Below are 17,380 nucleotides of genomic sequence, written 5' to 3' on the forward strand. Positions count from 1 at the left end.
GCTTTCAAGTACTGCATTCTTAAAGAAATGGAAATTTTACAGGAGTCATTAGACCTGATGAAACAAAAAACAGTGAGTTCAAAGTAAAACGGGGCAACTCAAGCAATCACAACACCTGAACCAGAACGGCGTACTGTCCACTAGCGCCGCCGTTTTGTCTGCCTCTGTCGCCGGTTAAAACACTGTTGTGTACGCCGATGTGGGCTCTATCTCCATTTTATGCGCCATTGATTAGGGATACAACGCCGGCTGCCGAATAACGGCAGTGTAAACTGCGGCACTACAGGAAGGGACAGGATGAAACAGCGATTAAAAAGTATCAAACGCCGTTGTTCGCGTTGTCTCTGTCGTCACGCGAATTCTCCGGGAGCACTCCCGGAATTATTCGACATGTTGAATAATTTTTTCGACGATTCCCGGTGAAGCCGGAACTAAGCCACGCACCCTAGCGCCGGCGTTAACAACGCCGTTTGATTCCTAAGACGGCCCGGAGGAGCCAAAAACTCTTCCGGGACGCTTCCGGGAGCTCTTACCGTCTATGTGTACACGGGGCTATAGCTTCAGTTTCATGACGTATTCATGTTTACATCTTGTTGATCACTGGAAGACAACTTATCCAAAAAAACGACCACATCAAAGTCCCAGATGAATTTTGATGCACTTCCCCTGGGCAACTATGACCTTGTTAATGATCCAATGTGATTAGTAACACCTTGAGATTTTCTTGGACTGATGTGAAAACTGTAATCACACTCCAGATGTAGAACAAGCAAACCATACAAGGCCCATTACAAAGACCATGGTCGTGTCTGGCCCTTCACCAAAGCAGTCTGACCAGATTTAATCTATTAACCCTGTGATGCCCATGTGCCGACTGTGGAAAAAGAAATAATCCAGCAGCTAAGCATGGTAACGTGTGACTACGGGCATATTCGCTCATACACAGCAGGCAGAAAAGAAACAAAGTGTGTTGTGCTTGTGCCCTAGTCACCGCCCACACCATATTTAACTGTACCCATGTCACACTATTACACTAGACAATACATCACTTACAAATGGATTCTTGTCTTCCTTCCTAATTTACAACATATAAGGTCCATTTGAAGTTAAAATTTGAGTGCTGTGATGCCTGAGGCAGCAAACCTCAGCTGGTGAAGTCAGTCACTCATGGTGGGTGGGATGCGGTTCTTGTAGCTGTTCCAGTTCACTTAGGGTCACCACAGCAGAGCCGCGACTCCAGATTTACAAGCAGAATGGGCAGGTCTGAACCCAGGACCTTCTTGCGATGAAGCAAGGGTGCTAACTAACCACTGCTCCCACCGTGCTGCCTGCTGCCAGCTGCTCATCAAGCAATGAACTTGGTTTGGAACTCTTACGAGGGTCTGTGTAGTTCAGTACATATTGGGGCGGCCACAGGAACTTGTTTTAAAACGGAAAAACTCACTTGGATGAGTTGCGAAACATGCTGAAGACTAAGTAAGTAGTCCAGCAGCTTTCGAAGAAACTAGTTAATCTCATAATGTGGGATAACAGTTACACAAACTGTCCCGTCTCTGAGCTGCTGCACCTGTGACTTCATGTTTCCATCTCAGGTCTTTTAATTTAAAATGTAAAACAAGCTTTTAAAAAGCCACTGTCCTTAAAGGGGCAGTAACACCCTGTAATCTGTTTAATCCCCATAAAATCATCGCTGAAAGCCATATTAATTTTTCAAATGGTGTCCACCTGGAGGTCTCTTACAGTTTCTGGAAAAAAACTGATGCAGCAAAGATCCAAATCGTTCAGACATTTATTCGCAATAAAAAATAGACGAGAGGGGTAGACCACACCTCACTCAAAGCCTGCTCACAGGTGAATGAAGCAACCGACAGGCATGAAAAAACTCACGCATGCGCACGAGGGTTCAAGCTTGGCTGACGCAATCACACGTGATTCAAATCCATATGGTTTTTGAAAAAAATAATAAGGTCAGATACTTTTCTAACAGACCTCGTATTTGTTAATACTATGTGTTTGCCGTACATTGCTGTTGATTGTCATTGTGGATTCTCTGCTATTAATTAGTAATTAATTAGCATGTTGATTGAAAGGAAGAGTGAGAGTTGGTGCAAAGAGGCAGATGGTAAACCGGATGTTCTGTTGTTTTCAATGAGAGGACAACAACAGAATATTCTGCCACCGCTGGCTGTGACCACAGTGTCAATGTACCGCAATGGCACTTGTCATGAAAAGTTTAAAATTTTCAACTTTTTCCACTTGCCACTACAAGGACAAACTGGTATTGTTTCATTTTGAACTACACATTGCACAGCTGTCACAAAAGTCATGTTTAAGAACACATCCAATCGAGTGGCCCAATTTTCACAGACACACAGTTATACATGCACAGATTTAGTCATTTATTTTACACGTGTGGATCAAAATACACATTTGCAAATGCTTTTGCTACAATAATGGCCCCACAGAACAACATTTTTCCATACTGTCAACTGTCAAGTGAGACAGTGAATTTCCAGCACTACAAAGAGGAAAAATAGCTGCTAAGAGAATTTTACATCGGGACATTATTTTCTTTGCCTTCTGATCCAAAAAATTTCAGACAAAAAAAAAAAAAAAAAATCTTGAAATAGAGCTCAAATACCTCCAACAATTTAAAATCAATTTATAAATATGAGCTATTTATTATATAAATATAGGTTCATAAAAATAATTACATTTATAAGAAGACAAAATTTGGATATAATGACAAACGCCACGAAACAAAACGTCCAATTTTATTTCCATTTTCAGATGATGCTGACACTTTAATAGGAATAAAATTACATCACCAATTCCATTTCAACTTCACTGAAATTCAGTGACACTTAAATGACCCAGAGGCACATTTAATATGTCAAAAGAGGTGGCAAAATGTTAGCGGACAGAGAAAAAGGCAATAATCATGTCTAATGTGGGCTATTTGTCCCTGGCTTTTATCTGAAAGTACAGGGGTCTGTGAGGAACACAGGAGGAGATTTACACCAGAAAGAAGTAGGTGAACATCTCTCTTCTGCTCTCTCTACCTTCCGACATGGACCACAGGAGAGCATTTTAAAGTCAGATGCTTTGAAAAGTGACAGGCTGACATTTGCTTTCAGTGTGGCTGGTTGTGGAAAGAAGAGATTGGCAGTTGGGCAGCCAGAATATCCTGGCAGGATGGGAGAGAAGAAGGCAGGGGTCCTCTCTCTCCAGACAGCTTTTCTGGCAGTTAGCACGTGCGCGTCTGTGTGTGTGTGTGCTCGTCTTTGTGTGTTTGTCTGTGTGCCTCCATAAAAGACGTCTTTCCTGGCAGCTCTGCCAAGTTTTGCCTGTTGCTTAGCAACATCCAAACTCCCCCAAATCAGCAGCCAGGAAAGAAGACCTGGCCTGTACTCTGTGCCAGCTACCCACTCCACCCCCCCCAACACACACACACACACACACACACACACACACACACACACACACACACACACACACACACACACACACACACACACACACACACCGCATCCCAATCATCAATCCCCCACAAGACCTCACTCTGTGCCAAGATTGCCACATAGCTCTTTTGTGGAGCAGCGGGTTCTGAGCAGCGCAAACACACACCGTCAGCTGTGGTTTTGTGTGGCTCTGATGACAGGTAAATCAAGGCTACAGGTACAAAAAATGAAGAGAAAAAACCCAGAGGGACACTGAGCCTTTTTTTTTTCTCTTAAAACACGGATGACTATCTGCAGTAAGAAGGCAAATTAAACCCCAGGATCAGACGCACAAGCATGTGCACGCACTAATGGGGACGTGTAGGAGGAAATAACTGTAAGACAGCGGTAAAACATCAGAGGTCTGCACAGTTCAGTGGGTGGAATATGGCAACTGTTGGAAAGTTTGATGCATACGGGAGCCAGCCACATTAAATGTGCACACTATGCCAAAAGTGTGTGTTAAAAATAAAATAAAGGTGATGGCAGTACGTCGACTACAGCAGAAACAGAGAGACTGCTCAAGAACAAAGTAATAGCCAGAAGGAATTTTTTTTGTGTGTTTGTTATGTGCAGGAACTGAATAAGTAGTGGTAAATTTGGGTTGATATCTCATAATGACAATAACTGAGTTTCTAACCTGCATTTGATTTGGAAACTGTGCAATCCCTGTTTTGATAACAGTGGCATCATCTAAAAGATGAAAACGTGGAATACATGTGATGACAATATTTCCACATAAAAAAACCAAACAAGAACAAAGGTTTGTCAGCATTCTACGGATTTATGGTTTCCTGTATCAGAGCTTCTCAATCTAGATCCTGCGGTTCGTGCCTAATGAACTGTCAGATGTGCACAGTCAATTAAGACCTGGTAGAAACCTACATTTACCAACTACAATAAACACACCCAAATTAAATAAGCAGGTGTAGGTAGGGGAAAAGCAAATTAAGAATTTAGGGGAGGTGATGGTCTAGTGGTTAAGTGTTGGGCTTGAGGCCAGAGGGTCCTCGGTTCAATTCCCAGTTCAATCACAAAGGGCCCTTGGGCAAGGTCCTTAATCCCCTAGTTGCTCCCGGTGTGTAGTGAGTACCTTGTATGGCAGCACCCTCACATCGGGATAAATGTGAGGCATTAGTGTGTATAGCGGTTTGAGCATCTGATGCAGATGGAAAAGCGCTATATAAATGCAGTCCATTTATTTAAGAACAGTCACAGCAGAAGTTCTCCAGATCTGTGGAAATCTGGTTTCTTCTGCAGCCATGCTGAAGGCAGAAAACCAAAAGAGGCACCAAAAGAGTTCCGATTATCTCTGTTTCCAGGATAGGACCTCGCAGGCCATTTTAGTGGATCCGACACCTTGATATGTGTCTCCATCACAGCGACCACCCCTGAAAGGTGATTTCCTGGGCCTTATTTGGGAGCAAAATAATTCTCTGCAGTGGTATAGCTACTTCTCAGCAGCCCGTGGGGAAAAAATAAAAAAATTAAGAAAAGAAGAAGAATCACTTGGCGGGGCTTGACGCCGATTGTCGAGGAGACAACAAGAAGCAAAAAGCACATTTTGTAAAAGTCAACAGAATAAATGAAAGCAAAGTATGAAGTACAGGCACTGTTTGGCTTTCTTCTCAACAGACGAGTTCCACCGAGGATTTGAGTCCTCGAGGAGGAATAAGAAAATCTACATGGCATGTCAGCACACATGGATGGCCTTAGAAATAAACACACCACAGCACAACACAGATGAGAAGGATTTGTAGAAATACAAGTGGCTCACTGCCATGCACACCAGCAACGTGGGGACCAAAGACTCACTGCGTTTGCTTTGACCACAGACGCTGCAACTGAGGACACAGATGCTTTAAGAGTTTGCATTACCTCACACTATACCACGTTAACAACACAGTGGGAAGCCAAATTTTAAAAATAAGCATAAGTGACTCCTACCTTTGACAGCTGAGTAGCGCACTAATGTTTGATTTAGCTTTCACTGAACTAATATTTAGTTGTATAACCACCGTTTCTGAGAACTGCTTCATATCTGTGTTTCATGGATTAGACCAACTACTGACACCTGTGAACAGGTATTCCAGCTCAGGACCATTGGACTACATTCCACAGTTTCTCTGCATTTCTTGGTTTTGCCTCAGAAACAGCATTTGTTAAGTCACCCCACAAGTTTTCTATTGTATTAAGGTCCTGGGATTGGGCTGGCCCCTCCATAACATTAGTCTCGTTGGTCTGGAACCAAGATGCTGTGCCCTTGTTAGTGTGTTCGGGGTCATTGAAACATCCATTTCAAGGAATCGGATTGATAAGCAGAATCGATAATGGCATCGATATCGATAAAATCTTATCAATACCCATCCCTAACTGTGCATGCTGCAACTTTCAAATGCCAAACTTTCAAACTGACGTCATTGTCATGCGACTTTCTCCAATCTCCAGATCCATCTTTCCCAGTCCAAGGGTTTTTTTTATCTTTAACAAAGAGAAAAAAATGGGCAGCAGTGCAGATAGTCACCCGGTTTTAATCAGGCAAATTGATTCAATTATTGTCAATTTCTTTTCTGTGTTTACTGTTTAATCGGTGATGATGATAGCCGCCTTATCTTTATTAAAAAAAAGTCATTTCAACCCTGAATTTTGTTTATGGCAGGAGGAATTCTGCATGTACAGAATTTAGAATTGTGGGATTTAGCTACCGTACTATTTAATATGAATTCCAAAACAATGGAACAATAAAACATGGATAATATGACCTCTTTAACAGCAGTGAGTTGACAGTATGCTGATCATTAGCATTAGACAAATGCATGCACGTGATCACCCAACTAAAACAGCCAATCACATAATCAAACTCACAGAAAGATATACTGAAAACCAAGCACAAGATTGAAGGGCCAGCTAAATGCTGTTTATTCTGCAGTTGTGGTGTGTGTGTGTGTGTGTGTGTGTGTGTGTGTGTGTGTGTGTGTGTGTGTGTGTGTGTGTGTGTGTGTGTGTGTGTGTGTGTGTGTGTGTGTATTTTGGTGGGTGGTGTTTGGCAGCTGTTCGAAGATGAAAGGGATTCAGTGGTCTTGGCAACAACTTTCAGTGTGTGCCGAGATACAGGGCTGTGTGTGTGTGTGTGTGTGTGTGTGTGTGTGTGTGTGTGTGTGTGTGTGTGTGTGTGTATGTGTTTACACGTCTCTCACCATAACATAGTGTCTCTGGATCTCAGTCTTTTCTGTGGCCAGTTTCTCACATTCCAGTTTCAAACTGCAACAGAACAAGAGGATGAGCAGAAATGAGAGAAATTAGTGGGGTGGGGGGTGTACAGAACTAGTGGGTTTGCTTTGTGTCACATTCCAATTAAAAGAGCATAATGCAATTAGCAACATGACAAGAAATTGCCTCTCTCTCTCTCCCTCGCTCTCCCTCTCCCTCCCATACAGAGTGGAGAGGTGGAGAAGGGTGACTGGGGTGCTGACAGCCCATTATCACCTCAGAGCAGAGCAGAAATAGACAAAGTCACGTTTGGAGCCTGAAATCCAGCCAAGACTGCAGGCGGGCACATCCAAGGTGTCTCTCTCTTTTCCTATCACAATAATTTTCAATCTATCTATTTGCCCTCTACTCCTCCTCAATCTGTTGCTTCTTTCTCTCCAATTACCAGCCCATTCTTCTGTCTGTCTCAGCGTCTGTCCGCTTCTACTTCAACCTTCAGCAGGACTCACTGCCAAGTTTCAGTGAACTAGTTGAAGCTTTGGCTGCATTAGGTCAAATGTGCTGATATGCTGAAAGGAATAACTGTCTTTTCACTGTTTAACCATCACTCCTTTCTCTGATCCTCTATGTATGTGCATGTCAGACTGCCACAAGAATGTGATTCACAGGTACTGTGAGGCCTGGCACAAAGTCGATTCCCCTCTTAAATGTATCTGTCAATTGTTCACTTCTTGCACAGGTTGTGGTGGCAGCAGGTAAGGTAAGGCAGCCCAGTTCCCTTTTACCAAAGCCACAGCTACTTCTTGGGGATCTTAAAACATGGTCCGAGGTCAGTTCAGGGATGCACAAATCCTGAAACTCATAGTATCAACTGATATCAATCTGAGAAGAAGGGTGTAACTACAGATGAGTCTTTAAATATCCAGTGAGCAAAATAAGTATTGAACACCATTTTTTTCAGTAAATATATTTGTACAGATACAACTGACATGAAATTTTCACCAGATGTGGATAACAACCCAAGTAATCCACACATACAAAGAAGTCAAACCATAGATGTCCACAAATTAAGTTATGTGCAATAATGTGAAATTACACAGGATAAAAGAATTCAACAACTGAAGAAAGGGGATGCAAAAAGACATGGAAAGACAAGACACCAGGTGAAATCTATCAGTAATTAGAAAGCAATCCTACCCCTTGTCAGTGCAAATTAATATCAGCAAGATTAATTAAATTGATGGCCTATAAATAAGGGTCTCAATACCAAGGTGTCACACAAGAAACATCTTGTGATTGATAAAAGCAAAGAGCTCTCTCAATATCTTTGCAACCTTATTGTTGCCAAATATGCATGGCAGTGGTTCCAGAAGGATTTCTAAACTTCGGAATGTTCCAGTGAGCACTGTTGGGGCTATAATCAGGACGGGCAAAGAACATCATTTCACCAAAAACTAGCCACGACCAGGTGCTCCTTGCAAGATTTCTGACAGAGGACTGAAAAGAATTATCAGAAGACTTGTCCAAGATCCAAGGAGCACTTATGGAGAGAAAGTTATCAATTGTTCCAAAGAAAACAATAAGTAATGCACTCAACTGCCATGGTCTCTATGCACACTCACTTCATCGCTGAAGAAAAAGCTTGCTGACCCTCATTTAAAGTTTGCTGCACAACATGTAGACAAGCCTGTGAAATAGTGGGACAACATAGTCTTGTCAAATGAGATCAAAACTGAACTCTTTGGATGCAATGTTTGGTGGTCAAATGGCACTGCCCATCACCCTAAAAACACCATACCAACAATGAAGTTTGAAGGTGGGAACATCATGGTGTGGGGCTGTTTTGCAGCATATGGCACTGGCAAAATGGAAAATGTAAAAATGTACCAAGACATTCTTGATAAAAAAAATCTACTAGGATGATGAAAATGAAACAAGAGTGGATATTTCAGTAAGACCAGGATCGCAAACACAAAGCCAAGGAAATACAATTGGTTTCCTTTCATGAAAATAAAGCTGCTAGAATGTCCCAGCCAATCATCTGACTCGAATCAAACAGAAAACCTATGGAAACAACCAAAGATCAGAGTTCATAGAAGAAGTCCACAGAACCTTCCACATTTGAGGACTGTTTGTGTGGAAGAATGGGCCAAAATCACACCTGAGCAATAGATGCGACTAGTTTCTCCATACAGCAGGCATCTTGAAGCTGTCATTACCAACAAATGTCTTTGAGCTGCTGCCCCCGTGACCCGATTTCGGATGAAGCGGAAGAAAATGGATGGATGGTGTAGAAGAATTTTTAGGTCCATATTTGAACTGTGATGAACTATCAAGTGTCCTGATCCGAACTGTATGTCCTCTGGTTGAACTAGCAGGTGTTCAACCCAAAAAAAGGGCTCTATTAGTCATTTAGTCTGTCAGGGGCTTTCCAAGGCCTTTTAGGTGCTTTCCCGCAGGCCGTGTGCAGGGGCCTCAGGCCAGCTGCACGTGTGGCTGAGGCCACGTGCGGAGGGGGCCTCAGGCCAGCTGCACCTGTGGCTGAAGGTCTTTTAAAAAAATCAGTTGTAAATCCTTCATGTTTTAATGGGAGCGTTTGTCACATTGAAATAATGGCCTAACACCTGCTTAGGGTTCACTAGAGGACGCTTCCAATAGAAAACCATGTCTTGGGAATGAAATAAATAAAAAAGTCGAAGGAGGAGCGATGCCCGCGGGTCTCCAATAAATAGACGAGCGCGGTTGTCATATTCAGTCTCTCTAGAGGACTCAGTTTGTCTAAGCTTTGTGTCGAAGGCTTAAATAAACTTAAAAACTCTGTGCATTTTATCTTGCTTAAGGCTGAATTATTCTAAAGTGTTGTGTCATTTTCTAGCATATCACTTGCAATTAGTTTGTGTTATCTAAAAGACGACATCCTGAGAAGACTAAAGACGAGCCGCGACAGAACTTGGCGAGCCAGCTTCAGGAGGGTCCAGGGGCATTCCGGCAGCCTGGGGCAGTCCAGCTCATCCCTCCAGACCGTAAATAACAGTGATCACGACTAAAAGGTAAGCAGAAACCTTTTATAATTTCTGCACGATCTGGAGGAGTGAGTCGGGATTTCCGCCCAAGTTGACAGGTGATATTTTTTAATTGCCTCTTACCCAAAAGAACCTGGACTAAGAAAATTGATAAGAGACTAAAAAAAGATAAGATTGAAAATTATCAGGCCTTGTAGATAAAATGCTCAGAAGGTGTGTGTGTTCCCGGGAAAAAGAATGTCTATGTGAGTGAAAGGTCAGGAATGTTCATGAACTCTGGTGCGGAAAAAGAGTGCGTGAAGAACTAACCTGGATGCTTGGGGAATAATTGGTGTTGAAATTCGTTACTAACGTGCCGGCTGATAGCATGCGCTGTAGGGGTTAATTTAGGGGAGTATACTGACAAATAGATACAAGGTAATACAAGGTTATTTAAAGAGTTTAACAGAGACTGAAGTGAAATAAGTGAGAAAAAAGAGTTTAACAAGAGAATACGTGCAGAGAAAGCACAAGATAAGCGCCTGAGGGGGCGCAGTAGAAATACCGTACGTGATAAAGAGATTTAAAGAGAAAAGTGCAAAGAAGCACAGCTGACAGTAAGTAAAAGAGCTCAATAAAGGACGTCATTTTTTAAGAAAAGAGAAAAACTATAAAAAAATAATAAAATAAATAGAGAGTTAGTGCAGAATACATGAGAATTAATGAAGCAGAAAATAGTGCAGTAAGGCACCAAATACACGCTTGTGGGGCGTGGGAGAAGAATAAGTAATTAAGTACACAGTAATATGAGTTTTTTTATAAGAAAAGAAAAAGAGAATATTTTCAGTGCAAAGGCACATTAAGCTCACGAGGAGCTCAGTAAGTGAAAAAAAAAAAAGGCAGAAGAAAGTGCAGAAAGGCACAGGATACGCACGCGAGGCGCGGTAAGGCGTAGAAATAAATGAAATATTGTATGCTCAGAAAGGAGCTTGTGAAAATAATATATTAAGCACAGGATACGCACGCGAGGCGCGGTAAGGCGTAGAAGTAAATGAAATATTGTATGCTCAGAAAGGAGCTGGTGGAAAATAATATATTAAGCACAGGATACGCACGCGAGGCGCGGTAAGGCGTAGAAGTAAATGAAATATTGTACGCTCAAAGAGGGCTTGAAAAAGTAATATATGAAGTTGCTGACAGCGCCGGAGAAGCTGTCTAACGTGAAGAAGAGATACATGCTTAAACAGAACACATTGGTGTTAAGTGAATAAAAAGGTTGTTTAAAGCCGCGGAGTGAAAAGTGGCAGAAGTCTAGAGAGAGATATATAGAAAGTTGTTTTTAATAATTTTTGTGTATAAAGCTTTTGAAGATTGGTGTGTGGGAGAGTGGAGAGTAATCTGTGTAAAGCTGTGAGAACTTGCAGGCTGGCTGACATACAAGATTAATGTGAAAGAGTACGAGGGGGAGGTATTTAGACCCAACAGGAGGACTTGGGAGGTGCATGACAGGCAGAGAGGAAAGTGTGAAACAGACAGTGAAGAAAAAGACAGGAGAAGAGTGCTATGTAAATACAGAGAAGGTAGATATTATTTCAAAGAGAGAAAACTAATAAACAAACATAGCAGAAAAAGACGAGAAGCAGAAAGTTAAAAAAAAAAAAAATTAAATTAGAAGGGAAATAGAAAGTCGGGAGCAAAGACATTAGGAGGTGTTAGGGTTGTAAGAGGATTAAATAAATAAAGTTGGTTATAAATCAAAAGAGATAAAGCTTAGATTATAGTGAAAAAGCTGACAGACTGATCAATGCTTGGGACAGTCATTGATGGGAGACTTAAGTGATGATGAAATAATACTCCCAGAACATTACTTGACTGACGGAGACATCGAAACCCAGGGAATCAGGACACATTTTTGGCTGGAAAGGACCTATTTTGACAGGGTAGGAGCAGAACATTGGCAGGACGAACAAGAGATCAATCAGAAATTATGGCAGATTACTAAGGTAATCAATCTGAAGCAAAAGAAAGAACAATTCCCTCTAATTAATTGGGAGCTGCTGATAAGACGTCTGTGGCATCAGGGTTTAACCCCGTGGCTGGAGCTGCTTTGTGCTGACCCTAATAAAGAACTTAGCATACCATTAAATCATTTAGTAACACTACCAACCGATCCAGGTGAAGAACTGTTTCCTAGGTTGACTCTGACTGTGGTCCCAAGGAAGGTTCAGTGGGAAACAGGTAAATTTTCATATTTAGTTAAAGAAAAAGAAGACGGGCAAAGCAGTTGGAAATTTAATCCTTTTAAGGGTTTAAAATACAAAACAGGTGTTACAGCCAGCAAGTTATTGGTCTGGATCAGGACAGCCCCTGAGGGACTACCAGAACACCATAGAAACACCTCACATAGCGTTTGTCAGGGTTACATGGGTAACTCTCAAGGTCAAGGTCGGGAAAGTACCCCGCTAGACTTAGTACTAAGAAAATATCCAGGAAAACGCACTAAGGCCAACCAATGTATGAGAAAGTGGCACAAAAGGTCACATGGGGGCAGGCAATGGCCTTTGGAGGGATCATTTGATCCGGTGATGTGTGAAGCAGTTGCGGTAGAAATACAGAAAAAAGAAATTAAAGATCAGCAGAAGAACGTAAATAACAACAAAAAACGCACTGAAGAAAAAGAAGTTTTGGCCTTGTTCAAGCAGGAAGCACAGAGGCTACAGCAGAAAAGAGAAAAAATGACAGAGGAAAGATCCAAAGAGACTAAAGCCAGTGCACCGAGCTGGGAAGCAGAGCCACCCCCATATAAACGTCATGCCGACCTGTGCAACCCATGGTATACTGGCTGAAGTTACAACCAGAAAATTCAAATCTTCAACTGCAATGGGAAAAATGGAAGCCCTGGGCCGAACAACACTATGAAGCAGTATATACACCTAGTTTACCTTTACATGTCACCCTGATGTTCGATGCCAAACAAGAACAAACTGACTATGCATGCTGCTGGGATGCATTGATGAATCAACGGCTGCTTCACATAACCACTACAGAAATTTATTTAGGCCCCCAAGGGGCCGCAGCTTCTGTCAAGCTAACTTCAGCTGAACAACAATGGTATCAAGTGCCGAATGCCACACCTCATGTGACCCTTTTAGTCTCAGAAAAGTATGAATCCCATGACCTAGGTCCAATGGTAAAGACAGCCTCAGAAGTTGAAGAATGGCAAAACATGGAAAGTCCACAAGTACATCTGTCAAAAGACCAGCAGTTTATACGAATTAATTTAAAAGTAAATGATGAGGCTATAGCTCAAAAAGTGGAGCTCAATCCTAGATCAGAGGGACAGATGGTGTTATCGACCCAACAAGAGAAATTGTTAGAGAAAATACCACCAGTGGTGTGGTCCAAAAGCAAAACAGATGTAGGACTAGTAAAAACAGCCTTACCAGTAAAAATAAAAGTAAAACCGGGAGCAAAACTGCCTCACCAAAGGCAGTATCCATTAAAACCTCAGGCTATTGAAGGCATAAAACCAGTAATTAAGGGACTAATGGCAGCTGGAGTTTTAATAAAAACTGCAAGCCCATGCAATACTCCTATCTATCCTATCCCTAAAAACAATACCAAAGAGTATCGGCTGGTACATGATTTGCGTCCTATCAATGCAATAATAGAAATGGATGCACCTATAGTACCTGATCCGCATACTATACTATCAAGCATCCCTGCTGGAGCAAAATGGTACACAGTAATCGATCTGTGTTCAGCCTATTTCAGTGTGCCTGTGCACCCAGACTCACAACATTTGTTTGCATTCACATTTCTGGGACAACAGCTAACGTATACACGGCTACCTCAGGGACTGAACCTGTCCCCAGCCATCTTTAACAAAGTCCTGGCTGAAGATTTACAACACCTTGACATACCCAGTACATTGGTGCAATATATGGATGATCTCCTTATTGCATCAGAGACTCAAGAACAGTGTGAAAAAGATTCATTAATTGTATTGCATGCATTGGCAGATGGAGGTCATAAAGTAAGTAAGGACAAATTGCAGTTCTGCAAACAACAAGTAGAATACTTGGGAAGACAGTTGTGTGGGACCACGCGATGTATAGCCCCAAGCCAAGTGGAGGCTATAGTCAAGGCTCCCAAACCCCAAACAGTGGGACAGATGCTTTCATTCCTTGGGATGGCAGGGTACAGTCGGCCGTGGATTTGTGATTATGCAATAAAAACTGCACCTTTGCGTGCCATGATTAGAGCAGTGGGGCAAACAAGCAATGCAGCTCTCCTCGTCTGGACAGATCAGGCAACGGGAGCTTTTGAGGCCCTAAAAACAGACATGCAATCTGCTCCCGCGTTAGGTAACCCAGATTATGGGAAACCTTTCCATTTGTATGTTACTGAAAAAGCTGGATATGCTTGTGCTGTACTAATGCAGGAAACAAATGAAGGAAAACAACCATTGGCCTATTATAGTACAAAGCTTGACAACATTGAAACAGGATTGCCACCATGCTATCAGGGTCTAGCAGCAGCTGCCTTTGCATTTCAAAAAGCATCATCCATAATCATGGGACATGCAGTAACGTTGTACACGTCGCATCAGTTACATGCCCTGCTAACCAGTCAACGTTTTGTCTTAACACAAGCTAGACGCACTGGATATGAAGTTGTGTTGTCCGCTCCAGAAATAACAATACAACGTTGTCACACGGTGAATCCCGCCACCAAATTGACCACACCGTTAGATGGTACTCCACATAACTGTGTGGCAGAGACAGAGAAATTTTTGAGAGCCAGAGAACATTTGTATAATCACGCCATAGATGCAGATCTAACCCTGTTCGTGGATGGCTCATGCTTTCGGGATGCCGCGGGATTGCATGCGGGTATGGGGATTGTTAAACTAAACACGGATGGCGAGACCTTTGAATTACTGGAGTCCCAAGGAATTGATCAGCCTTGTTCAGCCCAACTGGCAGAAATCAAAGCCTTAACTATGGCTTGCCAGATAGCTAAAGATCAACGTGTTAATATCTACACAGACTCAGCCTACGCTTATGGCGTATGTCATGTACATGCAAACATTTGGAAACAAAGGGGATTCCTGAGAGCAGATGGCACCCCTGTCACTCATGGAGAAGCGATTTCCCAACTGTTACAAGCTCTCCAATTACCGTCTGAGGTAGCCATCATTAAATGTGTAGGTCATCAAAAGAATAATAACATCATAGCTCAAGGTAACAACCTAGCAGATGACGCAGCGCGCAAAGGAGCACAAGGAGAAAATATGTTTCCCCTGCTAACCATCCAAGATTGTGCCCCACTGGTTTCACTTGACGCACTGATAGTGGCTCAAAGTAGGGCCAGTGGAGAAGAAAAACGAATGTGGGTTAAACGAGGCGCTATTGAGACACGCAGTCAGGGGCCAGCGGACAAGCTGTGGCACAGTAGTCATGGACATTTTGTGTTACCCACCAATTTATTACGACATGCAATCATTTGGGCCCATGGACCCGATCATTGTTCGCGAGTCCAAATTATGAACAAACTAAAAGCTGTCTGGTGGTCACCATATATGGCAGCAACAGTGGACCGTTTGTTGAATGAGTGTGAGGTATGTGCACAGTACAATGTCCGGAAATCATTCACAGCCCCTTTAGCCCACATTCCGGTCCCTGATGGGCCATTCAGACATCTTATGATGGATTTCATAGACATGGGAGCTGAAAACCGAGTTAAACGAATGAGATATGTTTTGGTAGTGATATGCAGATTCAGCCGATGGATTGAGGCAGTAGCCTCTGCAAATCAAGACCATAAAACGGTAGGCAAATTCTTGTGCCGAGACGTCTTTCCAAGATTTGGCATTCCAGATACTATCTCATCTGACAACGGTAGGGCTTTTGTACCCAAGGTTACACAAGAAACATTCAAACAATTGGGTATCAAACAGAAGTTTGGATGTGTTTATCACCCCCAATCAAATGGGGTGGTGGAACGGGCTAATGGCATTTTAAAGAACAAACTAGCAAAAATCATAGCAGACAGCAATGGCAAACTAACCTGGCTGGATGCGTTGCCGCTTGCTTTATTGTCAATGCGCTCACAAACTAACCGACTAACCCATTTGACACCATTTGAAGCTCTTACAGGTCGGCCGATGCCTATTCCATACCTGAGAGGACCCTACGAAGGACCATCGCTGGAGCAGCTACAAGACGAATGGCATAATTATCTGAGACAGTTAACCCAAATACACAAAACTATCTTTTTGCAGGTCAAAGGTGCTACAGAAGACAGAGAAGCAGAGATTCCACTCGAAAATCAGAGCATCCAGCCTGGTGATCTGGTTTATGTCAAGGTGTTCAAAAATAAGTGGGACAGGCCCCGCCGAGAAGGTCCTTTTAAAGTTATTCTTGCCTCACGTACAGCAGTCAAAGTAGACGGTAAGGACACTTGGTTTCATTTAAACCACTGCTGTAGGGTTGGTGGCCCAGCGCCCCTGCGGCCTCGGCAAGCTCGTCTTGGCAGAGCCGCCGGGCCAAGGGGGGAAGCAGGAGAAGCCAGAGACCCTACAGCAGCACCGAGGGACGGCCACGCCTCCCTGCAGCCAGAAGAAGCACCGAGGGAAGGCCACGCCTCCCTGCAGCCAGGCGAACACTGGCCAAGGCGCTCACAGAGACTGATTGAACAAAGACGACACACAGCTTCAGAGAGTAGTGGATCCCTGCCAGATAGAGCAGCGACAGACTCAGATGCAGACTCAGAGACAACTGGAGACGCAGGCCAACAGACAGACAGAAATACAGACCGACACATAGACAGGCCACAGGAGACATCAGACTCGGACAGCAACTCAGTAGATTTACCGACAGAAGAACCACAGGAAGTACAACCCAGACAAAGCACAGATACACCACACATCCCTAGTGACAGCTCATCTAGTGACGGCTCACTCAGTAGCACATCTAGTAGCACATCTCAACAGTCATCAGAGCAATGATTAAGGAATTATTCAAGGGATTGACAATACTACTGGTGGTCAGTATGGGAGAAAATAGACATCCAAAACATACAACGGACTGTGCCGTGGCCATGGCCGCAATAGCAGCTAAACAAGGCATTCTAAACACAGGAAAAACATATAATTTGGTATACATTAAATCAAAAGCCTACAAGAACATAGGAATACAGGGAAAGCTGGGGGATTACATATTAGGCGAAGCCATTAGCATCAAATGTGAAGAGGAGGGAACACTCAACATAGAGGTAATTTGTGATAAAAGAGGATGCAGGGAAACCAAGCAAGACGTAACTGTTACAGTACATGAAGCCACAAAATGGGTAAAAATCAAACCAAGGAAAAAGAGGACAATTAGAAGCCTAGAAACAAGCAGTCACTTAGGGAGATGGGATCCCAGTACAGACCTAGCCCGCACACAAGGGTTGAAGACCAATTTATTTTACCAATGGTTGAAATTTTCGGCTAGGCAGATCAGTGAAAAGCCTTGCATAGCCTGTCACCGGAAAGGTGTGATACCTCAGGCTAAACCCCTACCTGATATCAACAACTGTTATAGGAGTCCCCAACATAACTCAGACCAAGCAGAATGCTATACACAATGTGTTATGAAAATGGCAGTAGGTGATGAAAAATAT

General features: G+C 42.9%; 1 protein-coding gene across 5 annotated transcripts in view; it reads right to left on the reverse strand.

Moving 5' to 3' along the window:
• Positions 1-17,380, reverse strand: part of tle2a (TLE family member 2, transcriptional corepressor a) — a 147,812-nt gene that overhangs the window by 19,324 nt on the left and 111,108 nt on the right. For all 5 annotated transcript variants that reach the window (XM_034179779.1, XM_034179778.1, XM_034179777.1 and 2 more), the window contains exon 3: positions 6,698-6,761. In XM_034179779.1, the coding sequence (XP_034035670.1) occupies positions 6,698-6,761 (64 nt within the window). The remainder of the gene's footprint in view (positions 1-6,697; positions 6,762-17,380) is intronic.

The sequence above is a fragment of the Thalassophryne amazonica genome, chromosome 10 (assembly GCF_902500255.1).
Source record: "Thalassophryne amazonica chromosome 10, fThaAma1.1, whole genome shotgun sequence".
Taxonomy (NCBI): Eukaryota; Metazoa; Chordata; class Actinopteri; order Batrachoidiformes; family Batrachoididae; genus Thalassophryne; species Thalassophryne amazonica.